The 26572-nt window shown below is 37.1% G+C and overlaps 1 protein-coding gene across 5 annotated transcripts; it reads right to left on the bottom strand.

The window, feature by feature from the left end:
• On the bottom strand, positions 1 to 26334 carry MINDY2 (MINDY lysine 48 deubiquitinase 2). Of its 5 annotated transcripts, XR_014318225.1 has the most exons (11): positions 25614 to 26334; positions 17939 to 17996; positions 16146 to 16210; positions 13749 to 13907; positions 12174 to 12276; positions 10860 to 11002; positions 6772 to 6945; positions 5294 to 5467; positions 3474 to 3829; positions 2315 to 2372; positions 1 to 1815 (listed from the first exon to the last, which is right to left on the bottom strand). XR_014318225.1 is itself a non-coding variant. In XM_082768681.1 (9 exons), exons 1-9 carry the CDS (start codon positions 26274 to 26276, stop codon positions 3710 to 3712), a joined length of 1659 nt encoding a protein of 552 aa, XP_082624807.1. In that variant the 5' UTR covers positions 26277 to 26334; the 3' UTR covers positions 1 to 3709. The 5 variants fall into 5 exon arrangements, 1 of the variants encoding a protein (XP_082624807.1); XR_014318222.1 differs by having other exon boundaries at positions 2315 to 3829; XR_014318223.1 differs by having other exon boundaries at positions 1 to 1239; positions 2315 to 3829.
• Positions 26335 to 26572: the final 238 nt, after the last annotated feature.

The following is a 26572-nucleotide window of genomic DNA, read 5'->3' as shown; positions in this document are numbered from 1 at the left end:
ATCTACTTTGTGTAAACTTTAGTAATCAATTGTGATAAGCATCCTAATAGTAAAAAAAAAAAGAAAAAAAAGCTGATCTAAGCATAAGCAATAAGTTAGCTTTGGGTTACAGGTTATAGATCTATTGTAGCAGGAAAGAAGAACAGTTAAAAGTATATCAGCTTCACATTTTACTTTAGTATTTCCTGCTGAATACACCAGGAGATCCAATTTCATGACATCGAATTGCCTTTTATTACATACTGGAAAAAAATTTCACGAACTTGTGTGTACAAGTTTGAAGAAACATTTGACAATAACGTGAAGTATCAAGCAAGTGCATAGACTGACTGGCAATTCAATGCAAGTGTATATGGAAGAGTGTATGGTTCACTTTCAACTCGTGTGTCTGTGATCCACAAGAAGAGCTCTGTAAAGACAATCTGAACATATACTTTATTCTATTAAGTAGGTGGCTTGCTACAGATTTTTTTTGCATTGTGTTTTAAGTGAATTTTCAGGAATGCTAATTTCTTCTCATGTTACAGCCTTATTTGGATCTGCTTTGTTGGGCTTCAGATTACACATAAATGGAACTTCAGTGGTAGATTTGAGCATTTACAAAGTGCCTTTTAGAAAGACATTTTAACACTATGGCAGTGCTTGTAGCTTTATTTCACGACTGTAATGCAACAACAAAAAATTCTATGATTCTGTCTTTTGTGCTAGCTTTTATCTAGTGGAAAACAAAGTTCTACTCTACTTTTCTGACACTTTCATATACGCTATGTAGGTATTTGTAGTATGTGCATGCTAAATTGTATAAACAGATTTAAAATATAAATCTGTACCTTTTGCCAGAAAAAGATTTGAAAAAAGACTGTAAATGAAGTAAATAGAGCCAGAAGTACCCATCATCTTACTAGTGCTCCCTGATTACTTTGACATTGTTTTCCAAGCTCACTATTACAGATAAAAGCAGTTCTATTCAGTTTTTTGATATCGTATATTTTGATATTTTTGATATTTTACATATTGTTATTTTTTCAGTTTCAGATATTTTATATACCGACTGTGACAGTTACTTTTGAAATGGTTAGTCACAGTGGGGCGTTAATTAATCTTCCAGACATACTTCATATTGGATATTAAAAAGCTCACCTGCTTATAACTTTTGCCACTATCAAGCTCAACCCATGCAGAACAATGCCCTAAATTTTAGGAATTCTTTATCTTTTTTTTTCCCCAAAGCTCCGAGACCTGTAAAGAAAAAAAGGATATAAACAGAAAACGGTTTGAATAGCATGCCTGCCATCTCAAATAACCTGAAAACCTTACCCTGTTATTGAAAGGAAATTGAATTACTGGGAAGTCCAGACTTTGTGATGAGCACTGACATTTAACTTTTCTTCCATTGTGACCAAATAACATTACCAACACTACAGTATATTAGATTTCAGGCACATCTGTCTGAAAGTGGAAATGCTACATGAATTGTTCTAATATGAGCAAGTATCTCAGGCAAAAAGATACTCTGAATAGCCACAATGTCTGCTCAAGTTAAAGTTTAAAAAATAATAATTTAAATTGGCAATACTGTCAGTGAAAAATAATAAGATAACAAACACTTAGCTCGACATATTTATTTTTCAAGGGCAATAAATAAATGTAAATACACAAATTTGGAAAAAATCTTAGTAACAGAATGTTTTTAAACAACATTCTGGCTTAAAGTCTTTGTTATTGACACTATTGAAATATTTTCTGATTTGATTAAGGTAGACAAGTCGTTATGTTGGTGATCCTCCATCACATTAGTTTGAAGAAGTTAGGCTGCTGCAAAGGAAAAAAGAGGTCAACCTTTGCTTTGACACAGAAAGTTAACTAAACTGCATACGTTAAATGTTAAAATGACTTTTCTGGGCGTGACTTTACTAAAGAATATAGAGAAATCTTTACATTTACAATTTGCATATTAGATAACTACCATTCATAACTTTGTTATTATTAAAAAAAAGTGTAACAAAATTGAAAAACAAAAGAAAAAAATGTCATGGAAGAAAAAGGTGATATAAACTGGCCCTTCAGTTAATAAGACATTCTTCCTTTACAAGTCTAACTTTCCTTCTAGGTTCGTAACAGATTTTATGTAATTACTGGTTGCCATCACCACAGCAGGTCTGCCTGAAATAACTGCAAAGCAGCTTTTTACCTGTGGACTTGTGTTTAAACACCCACTGTCTTACAGACATTCTTCAAACACCGGAAACCAGGAATGTCATATTCTATCCAGCTGCCTTAGCTGTCCTAGACTATTGTATACTAATGCACTTACCCAGGCCTAGAGCATGAATCGTAACTTGTCCAGGAGAAGCAGCCTTTTTCAAAAGTATCTACAAATTGTGAAATACAAATCTTATCAAAAAGGTTCAGCAAGAAGGTAATTCCTATTGACTTAATGGAAATGGAGGAGGATTTGCGGTTCCCTCATAATTCAGTAAATATTCTGTTTCTGTACGCTATAAATACTATAAGATGCAACACGTTTATTTGGTTCCCATAAATTAGAAAATTGTTTCCAAAAATTCTAAATTAGTGATTTAAAACACAAAATATTACACCTGACCACCTTTCTAGACAATCTCAGAGAGCAGCCTAGCTTTTCTCTCACCCTTCGGAAGTGTGCTTTTTAAAGATATATCATCTAGAAACAAAAAAGTGTTTTTAATTACAGTCCACTTGCTTAAATATGCAAGTGGACATGTTAATGTTAAAGGTACTTCTGGGAAAAAGAGGCAGATAGTTATTTTAACTCTGCATTCTTAGAATAAGGATTATTATAGACCTTAGTTTCCTCTCATCATTCGCCTATCATATAGAGAGGTCAATAAATAAGAAATTATCTGGTCCAGTTTACCTACAAGAGGAAAAAATTACTAAAAGAAAAAGAAGTTACCTATAAAATCACTTGTTTAACCCTGATAACATCTGAGTTGCCATACCCAGTTTATAACTGCAAGAAAAGCAAACAATATTCATCTTGCTCATTAATAAATGCCCCATTTTCTATGACAATTTTTGTATAATCAAGTCATATATTCTTGGGGCAAGAAAGCTGGCCAGGGGTGCAACAACAGCACTAACAGTATAAATCTGGGTTCAAAAAAATAATAATAAATGTACTAAATCCAGAAGCGAGGATATCTGGACACATTGAGGAGGCAGTGCCCATCTGTTATTTGGGCTCTTGTGTTACAGAGACTATACCCAACCTAAGATATAGTTTCTCATCATTAAAGTAACACAGGATTCTGTTGTGCTAGTGTACAGACTTCAGGAAAAAAGTCTTACACAAAACCAATTACCTCCTTTGTTTAGAGTAGAAGATAAAATAGCTTACTAACTGATGTAATAAGTAATGGATGTCACTATGACACAAAACTCGCCATGATCTGTGTGTTCAGCTACAAGGTGCAGTATAACTTATGACTAACTCAAAGCACAGCCGCATCCAACTGTGATTTGGAATTCCATCTCAAGCAGGACACGCGCTATGACTTTGAAGAAAGTCTGCATGATTGTAACAAAGTCACCCATCCTCTCCTGAAACATGAACAAAATCCGTGGGGTAATCAGGCACAGGCGGCATGTAACGGGTTTGTCTTCCTTTTTACTCCTTGCTTTTGCTTCTGAGGACATGCACTTGGCTCCAGAATAAATCCATTTTCTGTTACAAGAGAACACAGCTATTCTTCTCTTTTTCTCTCTCTTTCTCTCGAGGCTCTTTACGTTTGCGTTCATTGCTCCCAGATTGTCTTCCACTTGCTACAGAAGGAGCACCTTGCACCTGCTATGTAAAAAAAAAAATAGCATTTTGAATAAAACAAGCAGAAGCTATTGTATATGTAAAAAATGGAAGTGTTATTTAGTTTAAAGTATACAGAAGTTCATCTTTAATGCAACAGCAGAATTCAGGTAGAAGGTCTTTCAGTGAAAACTTTCCAAAACCTCCATGCAAACTTATTTCTGAAAAAACAAAATATATTTAAAGTCCTATGAGTCTCTTCTATTGTGTTCACGTATTTTATTATTGAAGCAACTGATTTGAATTTGTCTTCAAACATTTTCTGGCACTTCTATATTTACTTGACTGTTTTTTTTCCAATTTCTTTTTATAAGAATATAATCCACATTTCAGAAGTTGTGAGTGAAAGTATGTTTTTTGACAGCTGAAATGTGGTAAAGCAGATGTTTTTTCTGACTAGGAAGTAGTTAAGAATTTGGTGAGTTGTAGACAGAAGGCAACAGAAGGTTTGCACATTCACCATCTTTTCTGGCTACTATTCATTCATAGCTGCAAAAGAGGATACTGTTAAGTCTTGTTAAGCAGGTTCCTCAGTTCTTTCCAACTTTTTGCAACCAGCAGAAATTAAATCCCCTTTCACTCTGTTTACATCTTTGTCTTAGAAGTAGTTACTGATGATTGTATATAAGCAATAAGCAGCAGAAATCACAGAATTTGGAACCATCAAAATTTATTGTTTCACATTTAACAGCTGTGTCCATTAAGGGTTCTGAACTGACACAGGCAATCCAAAGACTTGGCCTTCAAACAGATTGCTTTTATTTACAAATATGTGGAGTGTGTGTGTGTTTTGAAAATCTCCAGCAGGAAAGAACCCCCTGAATCCAGGACAACTTAAATATTGCCTCTGGCATGCAAAAAATCAGTTATATGGCCACTTCTTATATAGATGTGCATGAATCACATTTTCCACACATTCTGAACACAACTGCTTTTTAAGGGGGAGCAGAGAAGGCATACCAGCAGTAGCTGTTAATTTCAGGATGAACAGGACAAAATAGATTCACAAAGTATCATGACTAAAACATGTAGAAAGGTAAAACCATGAATTTCCTCAACACAACACAAAGACAATTTTGACTACTGTTGAAAAGCTCCTATTTGAATGCTATTTTGCAATTAATGTAAAATATTTTTAATGCAATCTTTGCAACCTTTAGTAGTAACTCATCCCATCATTCCAACTTAAACAGTATGAATGAAACTTTGATTTAGGTTAGACATGCTTTGAATATTTAAGTACCAGCAACTGTCATATCTGCATGCACACTGCGAAAGTTGTAGTGCTATTTGTTAAGATTCCTATATTCATCTTGTTACTTGCTGTTTACAATGTAAACAGCATCAGTCTTAACTGTCTGAAACATTTACAAAGGTAGATGTGTGTGTGTTAAGTATTAAGTTAATACTCACTAAAACTGGTGATCATATTCTGTAATGTTTTCTTACCTGGACCTGAGCAGCTGCTTGTTCTTGTTCTTGATAGTACTGAGAAGCTCGCCTGTCCTCCTCTTCCTGAAGCTTCTTTGCTAGCTCTAGATCGCTAATTCCTTCTGGTATCTGTTCCCAGTTAATTTCTTGATTTTGCTGCTCTTGTTGTAGAGACAAAGCCATCAGATAATCCTAAAGAGTAAACTTGCTTATTAATGCTCTTTCATGCAGAAAAGAGCCAAGTACATAACATAGTACATTTTTCAGCAAGGGCAGCTACACAGTATCATCCCTTTTCCCCTAGCCTCCATCTTCAAATCCATCCACCTCACAGAAACAAGCAGAAATTCTGTTTCAGAACATGTTCAAAATCTGAGCCACAGAAAGGCTGAAAACTCTACTTCGGCTTTTTTCCCTTCACTGTACTTATGTCACAGCACACAAAACACAAAAGCTAGTTAAAAGAATGGCTTTCAGTTTTAAATTCCCTTACTTGGACAGCAGCAAACGAAAGATAATGCCCAGCTCATACCCGTTTAAGGTAGAGATAACAATTTTGATGCTGTCTCATTGTTATTTGCTATTTCTAAGTAAAAATGGGATTTATGCTCATTAGAGCATCTGTTCCCACTGTACTGAGCTGCACTGACACCAAATCAATGAGGAACACTGACTCCTAAACCAAGGAGAAGATAATCAAGATAGTTTGGGATATATCCAAACAGACAGACAGCAGTAGCAGCTCAAGATTTTACCAGTTGTTATCTCTACCACGTTATCTACTAAAAGAGATGTACAGTGCCTAAGATGTTCGTTTTTTTTTTTTTTTAAGCATCTGCTTACTCTCTCTCTCTCTATATATATACATATATAAAATATTAAAAAATGACAGTGATTATAAAGATAAATCCTACATTCTAAACAAGCAGAATTTCCAAGTGGTCTTGCTACACGCTTATGCATTAACACAAATAGTTCTTGTCTCCAATAGGACTTCCAGAAACTATTACTTATAGTTAGGAATAACATTACCACCATCACATGCATTCTACTATAGCCCTAGTCTTATATTCAGCAAAGTTGGCATCTGAACACAAAATTCCATTTTGACAATCAACGTGCTGAAATGAATTTATAAAATGAGGAGAAGTTTCATGGTACTGTTCTTGTTTCCATATACAAAGTAGATGTGACATTTCACCTGAGTAAATTCTTTGGAGACAGGGATTCTCAAAGATTAAAATCAGACCTTTTAAACTATTCAGGATTGGTCTTAGTCTTCTCCTCCCTTAAAGTTGTGATAGTATTTCAAAGGAGCACTTTTGAAAATCTCAATGTAGGTATCTAAAGATTTTTTTTTCTAGTCATTTTTGTATGAGTACACATATACACACATCTGTATGACTAATATGACACATATGACTAAAAATAAACAGTATTTACTACATATAGTCACCAGTGAACACAAAAATACAAGAGAGGCAGAAATCCAGTACTTGATCTATTTGATCCTGCTGCCCTCTGTAGACAGTTTCAGGGTCTGATGGAGGCCGTAGGTGGAATTCAGAATCACAGAAATTTCCATCACCATCCACATTGTGTAAGCTTTCCCAAACAACTTTCTCTTCTGTAAGAAAACCCTGGTCTGTCACCAGCAAGTAAAGTTGACCCTATGGAATAAAGAAAACCTGTAAAATTATGAAAATGCTTTATCACAGTCTGATATATAGTTATGATAAATGAGCCCCTAGCAACTGTTGCCTTCCAGTAAAACATTCATTTAGATTTTTTGGTGAGTTTTAAATTTAAACAAATCTACATATAGCATTAGAAGACCAGATATTAGTATGTAACTAGCCTCAGAACAAGTAGTTTAAAGGCATTATTTTTAATCACTTCATCTCCTCATGAAATTAACACAGGAAAAGGAGGCCTTGTAACAAGTAGTATCACCTGCAGCCTACATCTATTAGTATTTTAGAAGGTTTTTTGTGCAAACCAGAAGAACTGAGTTGTTCTGTAGAATGATTTCGCTTTAACTATGGCAAACTCAGACATCTTTTTCCTTGGGAAAAAAAATGCAGGTTTTGCTATGAAATACATTTTCTAGTTGAACTAAAGCCCATGTGGAGTATCAAAACAGAAATCCCACGTTTATTTATAAATCTAGAGAGCATCATTGCAATATGCATACTCAAAAATTAAATCCCTTGTCACTTTTCAGGTAAAAAACTGCTAGGTTGTATCACAGGCACATCAGCGGGAAAAACTTTCCAACTGAACTAAGACATTCTTAAACTGATTCCTTCTTTACAGTTCTGTTTTTCCTTGATCTATGTAATTATCATTTGACATATTTAGTAGCTGTATAATGAAAAGCAAAGGCAAAAAGAAAACAACAGCCTTTAACTGCTGAAAATGATTACTGTATAATCACAAAAGCCAAGACTATTAATATCCAATTAAAGAGACAGGAAATAGACTAAATGAGTACTTGGGCAAATGGATAAATTGGATGCTTATTCCCTTTTGTTGTTATAACTGAACTACCATTAACACCTTCCATACTTTGCTATTTTTGCTTTTATCTTACATGAAATCATGGATATTTTTTTAAATGCCACAATTTTATATCAAAATAGTGCTTGAACTTTTCCAAATGAGAAATGACAACTTCATATTGTATCATGCAGTTATCATTCAACTCTTCAAAGAGCAATAGTGAAGTATTAATTATTCAAGACTACATTAAATAACTAAAGTGGATAAATGGACTGATGCTGTATTCTAAAATAGGATCTGTGAATCTTCAGTTACATTGTAATATCAACTCAGTAGCTTTACAAATAGGAAACTGAAGTCTTCAGAGGAAGATTTCTTCAAAACTTTTAATATTAATTTCTGAAAGAATGCACTGCTACCATTCTATTATTGCTACTTTATTACTCAACTTCCATCATTTAAGTTAATGATGCATCTAAAATTGAAAAACTATTAGATGCACCCTTTCCATTTGACACTCCTTGAATGAGGAATTAAAAAAAAGCCAATTAAAAATCACATTACCTGCCTGAAGATTAACATTTTAGAGGTGTCTATATGTTTCATTGAACAGGAATATTTCAAAATAAATATTTTTAATAAAGCAGCAGACCAAATTAAAAAGTTTTCTTCCTTTCACTCATTCTCTTGTTTGTAAGTCAAACATTCTTTTTAAAATAACAAAAATTTTAAAAAGCATTCACATACAAACAACTTCTCACCTATTGTCTATGTCAAAGCCCAAAGTATTTTCATTCCCATAACTAGCATAGAATTACCTTTTACAGATCAGCTATCAGTGTTAATAATTTTTTTTTGAGTTAATAAATTGTTTTACAGTATGAAACAACACTGATACTTTCCTAATCTATGGCAGGTATTCAAAATAGTTATTATGAACATACAAACGTTACATTTCTGATGTTTCAAGAAGCACTTAATATTAAAAAATAGAAAGAATTTCAAACCTATATTGTTACTGTTAAGTTAGTAATAACGCAAAAAAAAAAGTTTGCAAGGAGTCACTCCACTTCCCTTCCTTACACGGAACAAATTCTTTTACTATACATGCAAAAACTATGGAATTCGGAGTACTGGACTGTTTCTCCATGTTTTCACATAACTCATTTCAGTAACATAGCCCTTTAAAGTAAGTAATCCAATAGCAAGGTAGACATCCTTCAGTCTGACAGCGCAATGCTCCTCTAAACTCAGTATATAATTGGGTAAAGTATTGGCAGTGTTGGTGAATCTGTTTTTAAATTGATAATGTGTAAAATAATGACAAATATTGCAAATTCTTTGAACTGAACATGTAAGAACTAGGAAGTTCTGATTATTTGCAGAAAGGATGTTACCAGTGTCTACAACTCCCCAGTTAAAACATCTGCAATACAATATCCCTGTATTAAAATATCTGCAAGATAATACCTTGTTGAGCAGTTATAGATAAATGTATATTATATCATAATAAATTTAAAGACAGAAAACATTAATTACCTCTAAAACAATCTAACCAGATAGGATGTGGAAAAAACTAATGCGCAACTTAAAAAAAAATTTGCTCAACCCAGCACCACAAATAATAAGAATTGCTCAATCACAATCATGTAATTGTTATGTGGCACCAGTACAGAGCAGAAGAAAGCCTATTTGTTCCTACCCTAAAGTTTTATGTCTTCATCTTTTTTGACATATGTTGCATCTTCAGTTCTCATAATTGATGGGCATTTCTCCATAACACAGCTACTGCTGACTACTGCTAGAACTCTGAAATAAAAGCAAACCCATTAAAAATCTACAGAGCTAACATTAAATCTAATAAAATAGTAAAGCAGTTGAGAAATCTCAACTCTGACAACAATGTATTTAGCACTCATGAGTATCCTGGAGTACAAAGATTTCAGATAGCTAATCTTGGCTAAAAGCCCAAGTCAAATCTGTTTCTGACTTCCTTGATCATCAAGAATATAGTTAGTCATACAGCTGCTGCAAATAACTAGGAAATAGATGGAAAGATTACTGCTAACTTTTTAAAATAATGAAGAATTTGTCTTGATTAAGACAGTTTCTTGATATCTTATATCTTGTAACATTATGTCCATGGAATTAGTCTTTTTTTTTTTTTTAAAAAAAAAAAAAAAAGCTAACCAACACATAATTTCAATAGTTGTATACAAATTTAAGAACTCACTATACTTTCATTTGAGAGAAATATCTAACTACATGTAAGATTTTTATATCATAATCCTAGGAAAAATCTACTTCAAAATGCATGATTTTATCACTGAAAAGAAGGGAATGAGTAAATCTTAGGAGGCAGCTTTATTGCAACCTGTTCTGCCTAACACTCAGATATGTAGAAATACACAATCACCTTAGAGGCAAAGTTGTGTTAAGAACAAAGATGCTCCATAAGTGACTATAAACTTGCCTGAGCCAGATTTTACAGTCCATGGAAAAAGGAGTATCAGAAACATTCAAGTTGTCGCCTGCTTTTAACATTCTGCAGTACTCTTTTCACAGTTCTCACCATTTTGTCTCCTTATCTTCAGACTCAATTGCCTCTCTAACAAAGGGAACAGATATTATGGCTCATCTCAACTTCCCCAGATACTTGGTATTCTGAACACCAGGATACATGTATAGAGCTACTCAATTCCTGGCCCAAATAAAAGAAAATCCCATATCCTCAGGAACAACAAATTAAATGAATCCATTAACCTTACCCTTGCCACTCACATACTCAAGTAAATTTAAACCACATAACAAAATCACGTCATTACACATAACCACAAAATGAGTTAACACAAGAAACAAACAGAACACAAAGGGAAAAGTTACAGTAAGATTTCAAGTGATAATGGATCCTCATATCTAAGACTGCAATCAATACATTGCAAGTAGCATTCGTGATAGACCTTACATTCATCCTTACTTACAAGAACAAATTTATTTCTTTTTCAAGACAGAAAAATCAAGATTCGCTTTGAAATGCAAACAAAACCCACCAAATTAAAAACAATGAAAACACTGAATATACCTTGTATTTGGTCATAGTGCTAAAATGGTTATTCCTGAAGAACACGCAGAGCTCTCCTTCCTGGACAGCTGAAGTCAATTCACACAGCCCATGGTATGTCAACTGTGTAGCTGTGTTATTTAGAAATTGCTCAGCTACAAATCCTACAAAAGCAATACATACTGTTATGGGTCTGTTACATACTTCAAAGCATATAAATACCTGGTAATCTTCCCTGCCCCACTTTATGTCAAGTAAGCAAAAATATTTGCTGTGATGACACTAACAGAAAAAAGAGAGTGAAAACCCTACAAATTCATTTTTATCTGTTTTGTCTTGCTAAGGTTGAGTTAAAAACAAGTTTAACCTAAGCTTAACCTAGAGACCCAGGGTTATAACTACTGGTAGTGGAATGTGGACACTGCTCATTATATACAGTTGGTCTAATGCCAAGATATACAGGAAAAAAAAAAAAGGGGGCTGTGTTTTGTCCTCACCACAGTACTGTAAGACTGCTAACTCTCTGCCCTGGATAAGCAGGTGGTTCTGAACGTTGAGACTGCATTCACTACTCAATAACTAACCTCCGTAAAAGTGGGCCAAACAAAAAATAATGCAAGAGATATCGTTAGGATAATATGCCAAGCAAATATAACCCTAAGAATTCTTCCAAAACCCAAGACTAAACCAAGACAAAAACTACTCCTTTAACTATAGAGTAACAATAAAAGGGGATATCCTCTTCTTTGATTTCTAAAGACCTGCAATCACCTATTTTCACCAAATTTACACCTATGTGCAAATTTGAATGCAACAATTAAATTATTCTCACCCCCCCCCCCCCAATTTCCTCCCTACGAAAGTGCCCCCTTACTACAACAAATATAAGGGACCACATTCAGATTGAAGAAAACAAATAGATTAAAAAACCTGAGCATTGTAAATAACCCTCTCATATTTAAAAGTGCTGTATCCACTTCTGGTATCACTGAGTTTTTGCTTCTCATTGTGTAGTGTATAATTATATAATTATAGGAGATGATACGTTGCCAAGTTGAAATCTGAATGTTGCCCATATTACGTTTTTATAAAAGGAAGTTATATTCATCTTTTAAAAAGGCACATTTCATATATTGAGAGAACAAGGTTGATCCTTGTTTTAGAAATTGCATCAGAAAAGTTAAGATGAGCACAGTTCTGTTTGTCTACCCAGGGGAAGTAGATACCACGCAGCTACACACCTATATTGCTACATACCATGACCCACACTCAAAGTAAGAAGTTAAGATTCAGTAGGGCAGATAATTAGATAAAGAACAGAAAAAAGTTACTCACCTTCACTAACCAGTTCGCTGTTGTCAGACTGTTTACAAGAAATTATCTTCTCCACTAGCTGATTGTAACTGCAGTTACCAACTGCTTTTACTATATCAGCAACCTGGAGCAGGAGACAACAGGAGAACTCATCTTTGTGAAGAACGGAACAAAACTGTAAGCTTAGACTAATTATTCTTAAGATATATATATCTATATCTATCTATATATATATATTTTTTTTTTTTCTTAAGTTTCAACAAATAGAGAACGTTATACTCCTAAGAATATTAGGCCAAAAAGATTTACATCAGACTGTTAAACATCTTGCAGTCTGACATCCCATTTTGGATCCCTGAAGATAACACTTAATATCAAAAGCTGTTGCTAACCTGGATAGAAGAGAGTATGGGATGCAGTTTGTTACAGAGATATTCTCCCTTCCAGTTACTTCTCCATTATGGTGTTCACAGCTCACGTTACAGAACCCCCTAGCATTCAGGTAAATGCTAACATCTTGAATATATGTTATACACATCAACATTGTTTTCTTTGTAAGCATTATACTTCATTAGAAAAATGGGTACTTCTAAAAATCAGTTTTTATAGGATTTCACCTCATGAACAGACACACAAAAATGTAAATAACTATAATTACAGTGAGCTTATTATCTTTGCAAAAAAGAACAGCCATCACTTAGGAATCCCAGTGGATCTTAATATAAAGCATCATTAAAAGACACTGTTGATACACTGCATTTTAGAACTACAGTTACAAATTGTGATCTGCTATGGTATAAGCCACGTAGGTCACATCAAAATCATGCATCTTGGGACAGAGTCCATTTGCCTATAACGATCTCTTCTTGATAGGCACCATTATGCTAAATTATAATAAAGCCATTTTCCAATAAAGAAAGGGGAATAAGAGAATAGTAGCTTTCATGAACAAGGTGTGAGAGAAAAAAAATAAAAATCTCAGAGGCGGATTATTCCAGACAAACTCCTCAGTTTCACCTTAAGTAAGCAGTATCATTTTTACTGTTTATTTAAATAATACCTGAATATCATGAAAAAATTTTTTTTAAAAGTTTTACTTTTGTGAAAGATGCAGTTCTCCTTAATTGGTTCTAAAGTCCTCAGTTCTCAAAAGCTGGTACTGGTAGATGTAAATCAAACGTAAACTGGAGAGGAAAGTAACCTTGCATTCCTTCCAAGTGCTCTCTCTTGAGCTTTCAAAAACACTAACTGGTACATTGTATCTGGCAACTTCTTATGTCTCTCAGAACAAAAAACTCTCATTTACACTGCTGTGATTTTAGTTTAGTGGGTTTGGAATGTTACCTTCAAAAAATACCTAACCTCTGCAAAGTTACTGTAGAAAAAAAACAAGTACCGTCTAGATTCACTCCTCTAAGGAAAATACTTTTTTTTTTTTTTTAAAAAAAAAAAATAGATTTAAGAATATCCATTACCATATTCATTATTATTGACTGCAGTTAAAATTCTGAAACATCTCTCCTACCCCAATAAAATTTGGGTAATTTATTTTCTCTTGGAGTTATATGGAAAAAGGAAAAAAAAAAAAAAAGTTACCTGGGGATCCACTAACCATCCATGGTACAAAGGGATATCAAGAAGATCAAACACTATGCATTCAGGTGTGTATTCAAATACTCGTACACCTGTAAATTTCACGTTGACATCCAGGCCTGTCTGTAGTTTATGTAGAATTGCCATTGCATCACTCATATTCTGACAACAGAAAGAAAAGGAAACAGGTGACCAACTAGAGCTTTGTACACTTGGTAGTTACCCTTGTAATCACATAGTTCTCAGCAACTCAATAGTTCTTAAAAAAAAATTAGAAAAGGAGAAATTAGCTTCAACACATTCACATTATTCATGCCACTGCCAAGTGCACACTTAAATGCAAGTTTGTCCAATTGGATTTGTATATAAAATGCTTATTTGAAAGGAAGCAGTGTTGCTGTTTGTATCATCACGGTACATAGCATCTCTCTGGTCACAGACTAAAACACTGCAATTTTGGTGTCTAAATGATGAAGTTCACACTTGCTAAGCCACACATGCCACAAGGACAAAAAAAGACATAGCTTAGAAGCCTGCAGTATTTTCTACCAAGTGAGAAGAATCCACAAAGAATATCTTCAGAAAGTACTTCAGTGTTTGCAAGAGATTCAGGGAAACAGTTTTTATGTTTGCTTGGTTTTGCAACATTTGTTGCTTAAGAGGAATTCAGGATTGCAACAATGGTTAAAAAGGCACAACAAAAATAGAGAAATACAGATCAGAAATGAAACAGAGACAAGATTCACAGACTAAGCCCACTGGTCATGAAAGACAGTTGCCTCTGTCTTCTTTTAATAAGACAGTTAATGGCAAAACAACAACTAATGGGCTCAATAAGGGAAGATAACGAGGAAACTATTAAAGAGCTAGATAGGCTAACAAGGTGTAAGTGGGGTACGTAGAGATGACATTTCATCACTCCAGAAGCAATTTGCTGAATTTGAAATAACTGGCTTCATGAAACAGTAACATAATCAATACATAGATAGGAACACTTGTTTCGGCAGCATATTAAAAGACAAATTAATAGATTGATAATTAATAGGGCAGGATGCCAACACAACACATGCCTGTACATTAGAACATAAGGCAGATCTTAGTATTTTTAAGAAGTCACTCCATGCATCTTGTAACTTGGTATTCTAAAGAATATACAAATTTCTTCAATGTTGTAAGAAAAAAACATATTGTTTTAGGCAGAGTGTTAACTGTGTGACATGATAAAAACAAAACTATGAGTAACACCAAGACTAGTTGCAATGCTTCTGAAATGTAATAATTTTATAAGACTCAGTTACCTAATTCCTTTTTCCCTCTCATGTAGTATCACAAGTGCATCTACAGGTATGTTTGAATGGAATGTAGAATACTCCTAGAACGGGAGGTTTCTTTAAAATTGTACAGTTACATATCTACCAAAAAGATTTGTGACATTTACTTAGTAAATACATATATTTAGCACAAGAAAGCCGCAGGGGTTGTAGTTTTACCAGGTATATAATTTTCTTCAACCTCCTGTAACTTGATTACTGCTATAATCTTTAACAGCGTAGCATTTTGTGGGGAAAAAAAAATATAGCTAACTCAGTTATCGCAAGGAGAATTCATGTAACTTGATATAAGCCATATTTTGGAAGGTTCTTAAAAGAATCCATTCAATCTTCATTCTAATTTAAATCATCCCAAGATATTTCGGTTTTCAACACTGAACATTAGCAAGAAAAGACAACCTAACAATAAAGAGAACTAGCTTGAAATACTTAAATTCAAATCATTTTTTAACCCACAAGTAATCAAAACGAAACAGCTGTGATCACAGAGCTTGAAACATTTGCTCCAAGATACATATATACATCAATATTTTTGGAAAAGAATAACATTTTCTTTTAATGTAGAAAGACTTCTGTGATAAAACAGTGGTCAGTGTAAATAATATTGCCTTGTATAATATGGAATCAACCTCTTTTTGTCCATCAACACTTAAAACCAGATCTCATTTCATCTGTTATCATCAGTGAAAGACTAGCAGAGACCACAGAGTGGAGCATGCTGAAGAATGCAAAATAGAAGACTTCAAAGAGCAGCCACCCTGTTACACACTTCCATGTGTATCCCCTGTTATTCCCTGTTATTCTTCCTCAATACGAAAAATATTTTTTGTTACACTCATTGCAAGAAGAAAAGCAGTAGTTTCTCATGTTAACGGGTAAGAAATTTTTCTTTGCTAATAAGAAATACTTACAAATAATATTCTACATCAAGCCTAGAGAAAAGGGAAGACTACTAATAACAGTTAATATGCTTCTGGTTCTTAACAAATCAGTAAATCTTAAGTGAGGAAAAAAATAGTACCTTTTAGTATCTTACATAAGCAATTGTATTTTAGGAGCAGCTTCTTACCTGCTCATAATTTAGACGCTGAATTTCAGATATCTCTTTTGGTTTTGCATCAAGAATATAATCTCCTAAAAAAAGCAAAAATATAGTTTATTCAACATTTCTTTGAACACTTCTGACTGAAGCTAACTGATCATAAATATAACAATTTAAGCTTTCTGTTAAATGAGATGCCATTGTTTTATAGCCTGAATTATAAGTACAAAGTAAAAAAAAAAAAATATTTTAAATATTCAGGTCATATATTCAGAAGTGAAATTCAAATGTCATTACTAAAACAGCATTCCATAATCACTTAGAGTATCATGCCAGTCTCTTAATTATTTACCTTCCCTCTTTGCCTTGATTCATAAAAAGTCCAAACTGTTCACAATAAAACATGTAATTGCATAACACAATTTAAGAATTGCAACTGCTCATCCTGACTGACACTATGGACATTTCTCAATATGTTTTCATACACTAATAATTATGAATGGCCTGTATTCCATCTGTGTCTGCAACATAAAGGTTATTAATCAGTTAATCAAGGTATAGGGGTTCAAGATTTGCAAAAACTTTGGTGACCAAAAATTGTAGTCTCCATAACCTGCCTCACCCAGAATTTTCAATTTTATTTCTATGCTTTTCATTTTTATTCCCTTGTTTCATTTCTAAAAACTATGTTTCTACACAAGGAAGTTCTATAGATTTAATAAAAGCATCATCATAGGTTTCTTATTTTATCACCTCTTCAAATTGTTCAGTATGGTTGAGGGGCTTTTCTATTTTTTTTTTCCCCTCAAAGTTCTTTTCAAGCTGTAGGAGAACAATTTGGCAACTGCTAATCCTGTTGACTAAATAGGAATCTAAACGATCTAAGAAAACGATTTTGAGATTCAATTTAATAAAATAATTCCAGAAAGTGATATGTCTTGAAGACAGAAGACACTTCAAGGCACATGTTTAGCCAACTGTGATTTCAGATAGCATTGTTCTATCAATACAATTAGAAAAGAGTGTTTAGGCACAGGAAATTAGAGTTCTTAAAAGATGTTGGTGTCTCTTTTTTTTTTTTTTTTTTTTTTTTCCCAAGTTAAGTCATTAACTACTTTTTCAGCTATTGGAATATTCATCAGTAGGCTTTTGAGAAGCTTTCTTTACAAACAAAAAGAAAGAATATAGTAAGTTTTTCTTCTGTTTCAGAATACCAAAGCTAGTTAGTATATTAAGCTTAAATGTTTTACATTTGTTAGGCTACAAAGGCAAGGATCTGTGGTGCATATAGCTTAAGAACTAGGGCAAATGCACTTGTAACATCTGGATCACTCTGAGCTGTTGAAGTTAGACTTGTCAGATAGAAACAGCTGCAGTTTTGCCGAAGACTGAATCTGGTAATGGAACAGTGCCCACAAATGAGACCCCAGTCACCATGACAACTAAATTCATTTTTCATGTTATTTTAATTGGGTCAAGGATTATAGTTACTGCTGACAATTAAAGTTCAACTGACTTGTTCCATTCTGTGGACTGTAACAAAACATTAAAAGACATGAATAAGTTTAAATCTACCGACACACTGGCATACTAAACTGCATCAACTGCATCATTAAGCTAACAACTTAGGAAAACAGTACAGAAGACTTAAAAACTGTTGAGAAAAAACGTGTTACTGAATACCATGAGTAATTTTCTTGAAATATGCATTCAAGTAAAGCTAGATTAAAAAAAAATTGTTAGTACATAACAGTCCTATCCTTCTACTCACTAAGAAGTATAACGTAAGCAAAAACTATCTATTGTGAGTAATTACTAACCCAAATATTCCATCAGCTGTTCAGCCGTTATGATTTCCATCATCGGTGGCAGCTTAACCTGTGAAAGTAAAAGGATATTCTCTTTAAAATTTCGAAACAATGCAGATTAGGAAGTATTAATAAGGTATTTCTAGCCTGAAGTCTTCTGATCACATTTGGCTCACCAATTTGTGAGACCATTAGCCTAGCAGGGCTTCTACTACAGAAAAGCTATGAGAAGGATAAGGTTGCACTTCAGTTTTTAGAGAAACCACATGCACACAGTACTCTTTCAGTTGCAGCTCTGTCCTAGTGCTCCCTTCTCCCATCAAAACCTCTCACCAGCATCCCCCTCAACTTCACAGGAGTTTATGCTGTTCACCATAGCTCAGCTGCAAGCATGGAGGAAGAACAGTCTGAGAAATGTAGCCACACTTAGTTTAAAAACCAAACAACAACAACAAAACTACTTCTTTATATCTCTTAACTGGTCTTAACTCAAAAGTTCCAGCGAACAGATATGAGGCTGTAGAAAATCTGGGGGCAGCTGCTGCTGAGACAGGGAAGACAAGACTCGCACAGGTTTGAAGAAATGACCTCCCAGCCTCTCATCCCATGCTCACATTTCAAGGGTTCAGTTTAACTCCTTACAGAAAGGCCAAATACACACAACTCAGTGTGAAGCTTCCATTCTCCCTGATCCATTCCTGTCACCATCACGTACTACAACTGACCACCCTGGCAGCTGTCAAGACCAAAAACTTCTTAGATTCATCTCCTCCATGCAACATCCTGGGTAAATGCTTTGGTTGCTCGCTCACATTTACATATTTCCCTGCACCAAAAGCCCAAGCACAGATTCACACAAAACCATGCTTCTGGCAGTGTCAAGGAGTAACACAGCAGTCTTCTGTTTTTTCATTTTTTAAACTTTCTCATCAGTTTTTCATCTCATCCTCTCTTCCACATCTTACTAGAGAAAGTCAAGAAAGTCTGGTATTTGAGTATTAGGAGATGTATATACACACACACACATATATATATATATAAAATCAAACTCCTTAACACTGATCACCATTCTCCACCAGAAAGAGGCTGACAGTACGATCAGGGATCTGGGGAAGGATAAGAATAAAAGTTGAAGGCATTGGAGTTAAAGATCAGGGGGCTATAAATTGTTAGTAAAGCAGGAAATTAGTGAAGCATAAGTTTGCAAGAAAGTTTAATTAGTTCTGCTACTTCCAAAAAAACTTAAAAGTATATGAATTAAACAAGAAAAAAAAATCAGTCATGCATTCATAAGCACATACATTTTTGAAAGCATCTTTTAAACGAGCAGCGACTGATTGCAACTCTCGAAATGCCTTAAAAAGTATGGGGAACAGGTTAAGTTTCACTAACACTATGCATGCTAAATGTTTCCAGAATCTTTGATCCTGTTCACAATATTCCTATTCAGTGTGCACATAAACACAAAGTATTTTGCCACATAGGTAACAGGACTAAAGGCTTAAAAAGCTGATTCCTACACATCCAGTTCTGAGCTGGTATCATTTAAACCCGAGCAACTATTAGCTGTGCACAGCCCTGATCCTGCCTGAGCTGGGGCTGGGTCACTACTGCTGCTAAGGCATAGCTAACAGCACGAAACAGAATGAATGAGACTACCTCAACCCCAAACAGTCTTGGGATTACAAACAGTACGGTTGTATCAACATCACATCAAGAAAAATTATCACGCCACTTCAACTATTAGCAGGACTAATGTTATGATTTCTTCAGGACTGAAGATAGCTTGTTTCTTTTTTAAGCATATGCATCAGCTCAGCCAGCATTACTTGGGGATTTCTGCTCTGTGTCAATTTTGAGAATCTAGAAGCATGCCTACGTTACAAACAGCAGCTATAAAGCATAATTACTTGGTTTGCCCATATTTAAACTCTGCATATTCATGGCATAAATATATTACTGTTTCAGACTTTATGAGTTAAGGGATGTATTTGTGTTATTGGTTAATAAATCTCAATTTTCCCTCAAACTGCGGTGGTTAGGAATTTATTTAGTTTTTAACTGAAGAACTGAATCAAAGTAATTTTGCTCGTGTCTGCAGAATCTCCCAGTCAGATATTTTAACAAGCTAAATACCAAAATTAACAGCTTAATTAAATGCTAAACAAAGATAATGGATTAGTTTACAGCATAATTTTAGGCAGTGCATGTTTCATGAGACCTCGATCACACCTTTACAGTGGGCTAATTGGGCTCCAACAGTCATGAGTACTTCTCAACAAAACTGCCTCGATACACAGAAAACACAACATTTCCTAACTGTTTAGGGCTTCGTTGCGAGCGCTTGAACTACAGGAAAGACAACACAACAAAGAGGAAAAAGGAAAGAAAAATACCTTAAAACTAAAGTGGGGAGACAAAAATCACGCAGGACCACAGCCATGCTCCACATGAATCAACAGAAGAAAACAATGTAAGCAGTAGTAGTGAAAGCTGTTGTCCACAACACTTCTTTGGAGGGACAGAAAATTTACAAATACATGCCCGTGCTTTGTTGCTGGATTTTACATTACTTTCATGTTTTAGGAAAAATGCATTTCCTCAGCTCCCACCCAGTTCCAGCACCCTTTTACTGCTGTTTTGTTGTCTTCCTCCCTAATCTCTCCCCCAACCTTGCCTAGTTTTCATTCAAGCTTCCTTCCAACCCTCTGGAGTTGGGAAAAAAAAAAAAAAAAAAATCTTTCTTAACCAACTATGTGAGGTACAGTTGAGACATTTTTGCAGTTAAAAAACAGTTCGTAAACAAATTTTCATACTGAACAGTTTGTTTGGCAAAACCTATGCCATTTCTATGCAATAGACTACAAACTGGGAAATGAAACAATACTGACTTGAGATAATTCCAACTGTATTCTCTAACACTTCAGAAGGGCCTAAAAAAAGTAAGTAATATAGCTCTGCACTGAAACTAACACTTCTGTAAATACTATGCATAAAGAAAGGGACCATAAACATTTCTAATTGGCTTTATTCATAGTCTCAAAACATACTTAGTCACAGCATGCAACTCTCTCAACTCAGTGTTCTGGAAGAGAGAAGGGTAGCTTCAGCCTGCGCCAGCAAGAGGTGATGAGTATCTCCTACAAACATATCTCTTGCCTTGCAGGAAAAGCTTCATAAACTCATAGCCTGATAGTATGTGTTATCGCCTGGTAATCTCACATCTCCCCTCTCAAACAGGGTTCCTTCAGTCCCTTAGAGCAGGCTTCCTGTCCTGGAAAATGCACAAGTACAGGCCCATTGATCTGCAAGCTCAACTCATCTCACAGATGCAGAGGAAAGCTGCCAAGGCGCCTGCTGAGCATTCATCAGAAACTCACTGGCAACTCATCTTAGAAGCTGAGCAAGTTCAGCTGAGCAATCTGTGCAAATTCTGGCCATAAGAAGGTTTAGCTCAGTAAAAAGGAAAAGCAGAACACATGTAACGAGCCAATGCCAGACCTCAAACTAGGCACTGCCACTGCAGACTCCAACAAACCAAATGGATATCAGCAGGAGCATACTGTACGCAGCTCCTCTGAGAAACAGGCCATTTTTACAAGAACTTAACGCTAAAAATTTCTAACTAGCAATTTTTTTTTTTTTTACTCTCTCTCTCTTCGCTGCACCTCAGTTTGGATACATGTAAGCATCAGTGGTTATATAACAATAATTTACAGAACTGCTACAGTCATCTAACTAGGAGTTCATGGGGTTCTGTGTAACTAGGCATGCAGGTACTGTCGCTCTTAAAACCTTCCAGTTGTTAAGAGGGCTGTGATCTACAAAACTTTTAAAGATGATATCAGTATATACTACTAGAATTATTCTCCTATAAAAAAAACTTGAACAAGATACTCCTTATGTATTCACTTCCCAGGACTTCATTAGTATTAGTTATTTATATTTCTATTTAAATATGTTTTCCCTTAGGCTTATTTTATGTTCCAATATGATTCGTGTTCTGTGTTGCCTGTTTCAGATATGTAGTTTCTGTGCCTTCTGTTAAAGTTCACAGACTTCCTTGGAACATTTACTAAGCTTCCAGCATCCAACAATCACCATACAGTAAGTCTTAATGAGGGCTATTCCACAACCCCACACAAAACTGCAGTCTAATACAATGCCAGAAGCTATCAGAAAGCAATGAGTGGACTACGTCTAACAAATACCACAAAAGGTACTTCGAAAAGCAAGCTTCACATTGCTAGCTCAAGTACACAGCAAGCCACAGTCCTGAAGGAAAACCGAGCAGTCTGCAGTTTTAAGCAAGCTGAAAGACTGTATCCAAAGCTGCTCTGTATCAGAAAACTCATGCTTTGACATACATTTTATATGCTTATTTCTATGCTCTACTTTTGTTTTCATTTTATGATTTTCATGAAAAGTCATTTTTTCATTTTGTTTTCATTCACGATTCTATGATTTCCATCACAGAAGCCTCAATGGTTTCCACATAGTTGTGCACAACAGTTACTTTTTCAACTTGGTCTCATACTGCTTTTGTTTTCCTTTGATTTAGAGCATTTCTGTAACTTCTTTTTAACAACTCATCAGCTCTAGCTCCTAAAGGCTATACAGGCAGTCTGCAGAAACAAGAGAAAAACAATGATAATTGTAACATTTGAAAGTGCGACTCGTACAATCTGCCACCTCAGAGTTGTACATCCAGACTCCTTGCTACTATTTCGGAATTTCCAAAAACCCACATATTGCCAAGCCACTGTCTCACAGCCAAGTACGTATAGGCGCAACACTCAATTATTTTCAAGCAGTCTTTATGCTTGCATCATTAAATAAAGATCTTAAATCTAATCTCAAAAATACCTCCCCTGAGACATAGTAAAAGCTGAATAGTGACTAGGAACAGAGAAGAATCTTGCTCAAGTAACGAACAAGATTTTCAAGAACCACTAGGAAGAAATACTTTGAGTACATGACGTGTTTAAGGTACAATACCTATTAGGTCTTCCTGTATCATAGCTATTGCAATCCTTTAAGCAAATTAATATCCTACCTATTGCCCTCACTGAGTTAAGAGATGCTATCTCAAAATAATAATAATAATAATATGTTTTATCGGAGGGCAATTGGGACACAGACAGGAGAACACACACCTGCTAACATTTAAAATGATAATCTAGCACAGGGGTAAGAAGCTTGAACTTTGAGGCACTGAAACATCTGGAAAAAGTGAGTTCTCCTTAATATATATTTGAGGTTAAGGTACAAATAGTGCCATGATTATGGTTTACATTATTAAGAAGTAAAGGTAAATTTTCATTCTAAACAAATTGATTGTGTGCAACTCATCACAAACAAAAATCCAAATTCAACCTTCACTTCTGCGTGTAGTACTGGATCTCAAAATTATCACTCCCATTCTGGGATAAGCAATGTCCATATAATTGGACATCCAAAGGGAAATAATTACGAAAACAAGAACTAACATTTTGACTGTAACACTTCTCAACTCTGAGAACTTCCATGCATTATCTGAGACCATATTTACCTACAGCTTGACCACAACACTCACCCTTGTCATGACAGAGTTCTAAGAACGAAGGTTAGTGGTGGATACAGGGAAGAGGCACTAAAGTGTAACTGTTTACATCGTTATACTCTATTCAAGTTATTTCCCCTCCTCCCCATTCTCATCTCCTTTTTTTACTGCATTTTTTCCCCTGCCACATTAATTCCCTTTCATCTAACACACGCTATGGTATTCTCGCTCTGCTTTTGCCTGTTTTCAACTCTTTGTCTGCTCCCTTGTTCCCAAATCATAATTACCTGACCCAATCTAGTGTTCATCTTGGTTCAGAAGGGAGAAGAATGTGGATGTCCATCCTCAGCCTTGGTATGTAGCTGGCTACTGTCAATGATGTGCAGGTGAGCTGCCAATAAGCTTGCCACTCCAAACAATGCCAACATGGTTCTTGACTATAAACTGGGGAAAAGAAAGGCTAATTTGGAGAGGCGCTAATTAGGAGAATCAATTACAGGCAGGGGAAATACACAACCAACTAACAAGAAAACACTGAAGCATATAAATAGTCACATATTGGCAGTTTCACCTAAACTGCTGAATTGCTGTCTGTCTGCAAATCATGTAAATTCTGCTGAGGTTTTATACAAACTGATAGAATTATAGAAAACCCTTTCTGTAATGCTAGCAACAAGAAGTGTAAGGACACTCCAAAGATGCATTTTGATTTCCACCGACTCATAAAATTTGATATCACATTAATTATTGCTAACATAATATTTGATCAAAGCAGACTGTCAGATAGAATTCTGCATGGAGGACAGCAGAAGAAAGTTATTATATAACTGTGGAATGAAAGGAAGAATGCTAAGGAAGAAAACCTCTCAAAAATTAAGAGCAAACAACAAGGACAGCGCAGTCCCATTTATATTCTTTCATTAAATGGACAATTAAAAAGGTAAATCCTTAAACCAGCCACTTCTTTCAAAACCCCACCACAACTAATGATAGAGAACAAGCTCTCCAAGGCCCTGTACTCATCTCTACATGTTAAAGAGGGAGCATAAGAAGAAAGCATTAAATACTGAAGTCTATAAAGACCTTCACACCCTCTTGAGGTAGGCAGGACCTACTATATAAGATGATAGTTTAAAATCACACAGCTGCCCTGTACTGCTTTCACCAATGTCTACATATCAATATTACAGAGTCTGAGTCCACAGCATTCCTCCTGACGCATGAGCTATTCTGCTCAGGAAAGCGTACAGGGACATCAACTTAGAAAACAAAACAAAACACACACCCCATCACTAATCTGAAAAATCACTTCTGAACAAATTTCTTCTTATTGTTTTAATTTTGGTCTTCTTCTTTATCACCTGTTATACCTGCGAACAGCCTCCTACTCCTCCAATACCAAATTCATTCCCCTTCATACTACAACATAAGATCTACTCTCATAAAGCTTTCCTATCCTAAAACTTCATTCTATCATCTCGTCCATCTTTTGGGGTTGAATTGTAAGTATTTTTTGAAAAGGACCCCTTCTTGTTTTGCAATACACACAGCTCACTAGCTCTTCTCCAACTGATGTTCCTTTTAAACGCTAATAATTATATTACGCCTTACGTTCAAGTCGCCTACTTTAAATATTTAGAAGTTGCTCTAAGAGTACAGGAAGTCGCATCCACGCTGGTTATGCAGAACACAAGAACTTCCAGGTCTCAGCAGTACTTGGTCACGACCTGATTTACAATCCCTGCCACGTAACTGTGCGAGCACATCCCTATCGCAAACCTGTACTTGTTAAATCCTGCATACACCTCGCTTCAGAATTAACCCATCTTCCAAAAACATTGCCTAAGTTTTCAATGCTGTATCTAGAAACATTTCCTAAAAACCTCGACACATCTGCCAACAACACGGCGTTTAGAAAAGCACCGCCTAGGCTTTGACTTCTCCAGCGAGGCAACAACACCGTGAGCCCCGTGTGCCACCCCCGAGCAGCGGCCGGGCAGCGCCCAGAGCCCGCCCGCAGCTGCCGCTCTTCATCCCCCAGCTCTCCGCGTGCTGGGAGCGGCAGGGGCTGAGCGCAGGCTCCCGGCCGGTGCCCCCAGCCCGCAGCCCCCAGCCCGCCCCGCCCAGCGCCCGCAGCCCCGCTACCTTCCAGGCCAGGAGCAGCACGTTCATGATGGCCAGCAAGGGGCAGGGGCCGTTCTCGTTCTGGGTGATGACGGGCGTGTTCTCCTCCTTCCAGCGGACCCACTTGATGTGGTACACCGACTGGCCCGGGAAGCGCTCCTTGGAGGCGGGCAGCAGCTGCGCGCCCGCCGCGGGCCGCTCCCCGCCGGGCTCCGGGGCCGGGCCCCCCGGGGCGGCCTCCGCCGCCGCCGCCTCCTCGGCGTCGCTGTTGAGCTCGGAGCTGCTGGGGCAGCCGGAGTGCAGGTTGGAGAAGGACTCCAGCGACTCCAGGCTGCGCGACTCCTCCCCCGGCGGGCTGGGAGCCCCGCTGCTCCCGGGGCCGGCCCCCGCGGGACCGCTCTCCGAGCCCGAGCCCGAGCCGGCCGCCTCCGCCTCCGCCGCCCCGGGGCTCCCGGGCTCCGCCGGCCCCGCGTCCTCCGCGGCCCGCGGGGGAGACGGCGGCCGGGGGGCCGCGGGGGCCGGCCGCGGGGAAGGGCTGCGCCGCCCGCCGCCCGCCTCAGCGGGCCCGGCCCCGCCGCCGCCACCGCCCGCCGCCGCCTCCTCCAGGAGGAGCTCCCCGGCGGCGCCCCCGCCGCCCCTCTGCGGCGAGCCCGGGGGCGGCGGGGGCTGCGCCAGGCCCTCCATGCCCGGCTCCTCCGCGCTCTACCGGCGCCGCAGCGGCCGCTCCCCGGCCGGCAGCGCCCGCGACGCCATGACAGCGGCGGCGGCTCCGCCCCGACGGGACGTGGGGGCGGGCGGCGGCCGCCGGGGGCAGGCAGGGGGGAGCCCCGAGGGCGGGGCGCTGAGGGGCCGTGAGGGGCTGCGGGGGGCCGGTGGGAGCCGGTGGGAGCGCCCCTCCCCGCCGCTGCGCTCGGGGTTCTGCTGGGCTCCCCGCACGTTGTTGCATCAACTTCAGCCGCCGCACCCGAGGCGCCTTGCTG

The sequence above is a fragment of the Aythya marila genome, assembly GCF_965140915.1.
Source record: "Aythya marila genome assembly, chromosome: 11".
Lineage (NCBI taxonomy): Eukaryota > Metazoa > Chordata > Aves > Anseriformes > Anatidae > Aythya > Aythya marila.
The sequence above is the reverse complement of the archived record's forward strand: the minus strand, read 5'-3'. Positions and strand labels throughout refer to the sequence as shown.

What these genes read in the sequence shown, in the direction of transcription:
- MINDY2 (XM_082768681.1), bottom strand. Translation starts at nt 26,276, where the DNA reads ATGGAGGGCCTGGCGCAGCCCCCGCCGCCCCCGGGCTCGCCGCAGAGG. An exon ending in TGCTGCTCCTGGCCTGGAAG is followed by an intron (nt 17,997 to 25,613) that starts GTAGCGGGGCTG and finishes TTACTTTCACAG; the next exon opens with GTTAAGCTGCCACCGATGAT. An exon ending in GATGGTTAGTGGATCCCCAG is followed by an intron (nt 12,277 to 13,748) that starts GTAACTTTTTTT and finishes CTCCTGCTCCAG; the next exon opens with GTTGCTGATATAGTAAAAGC.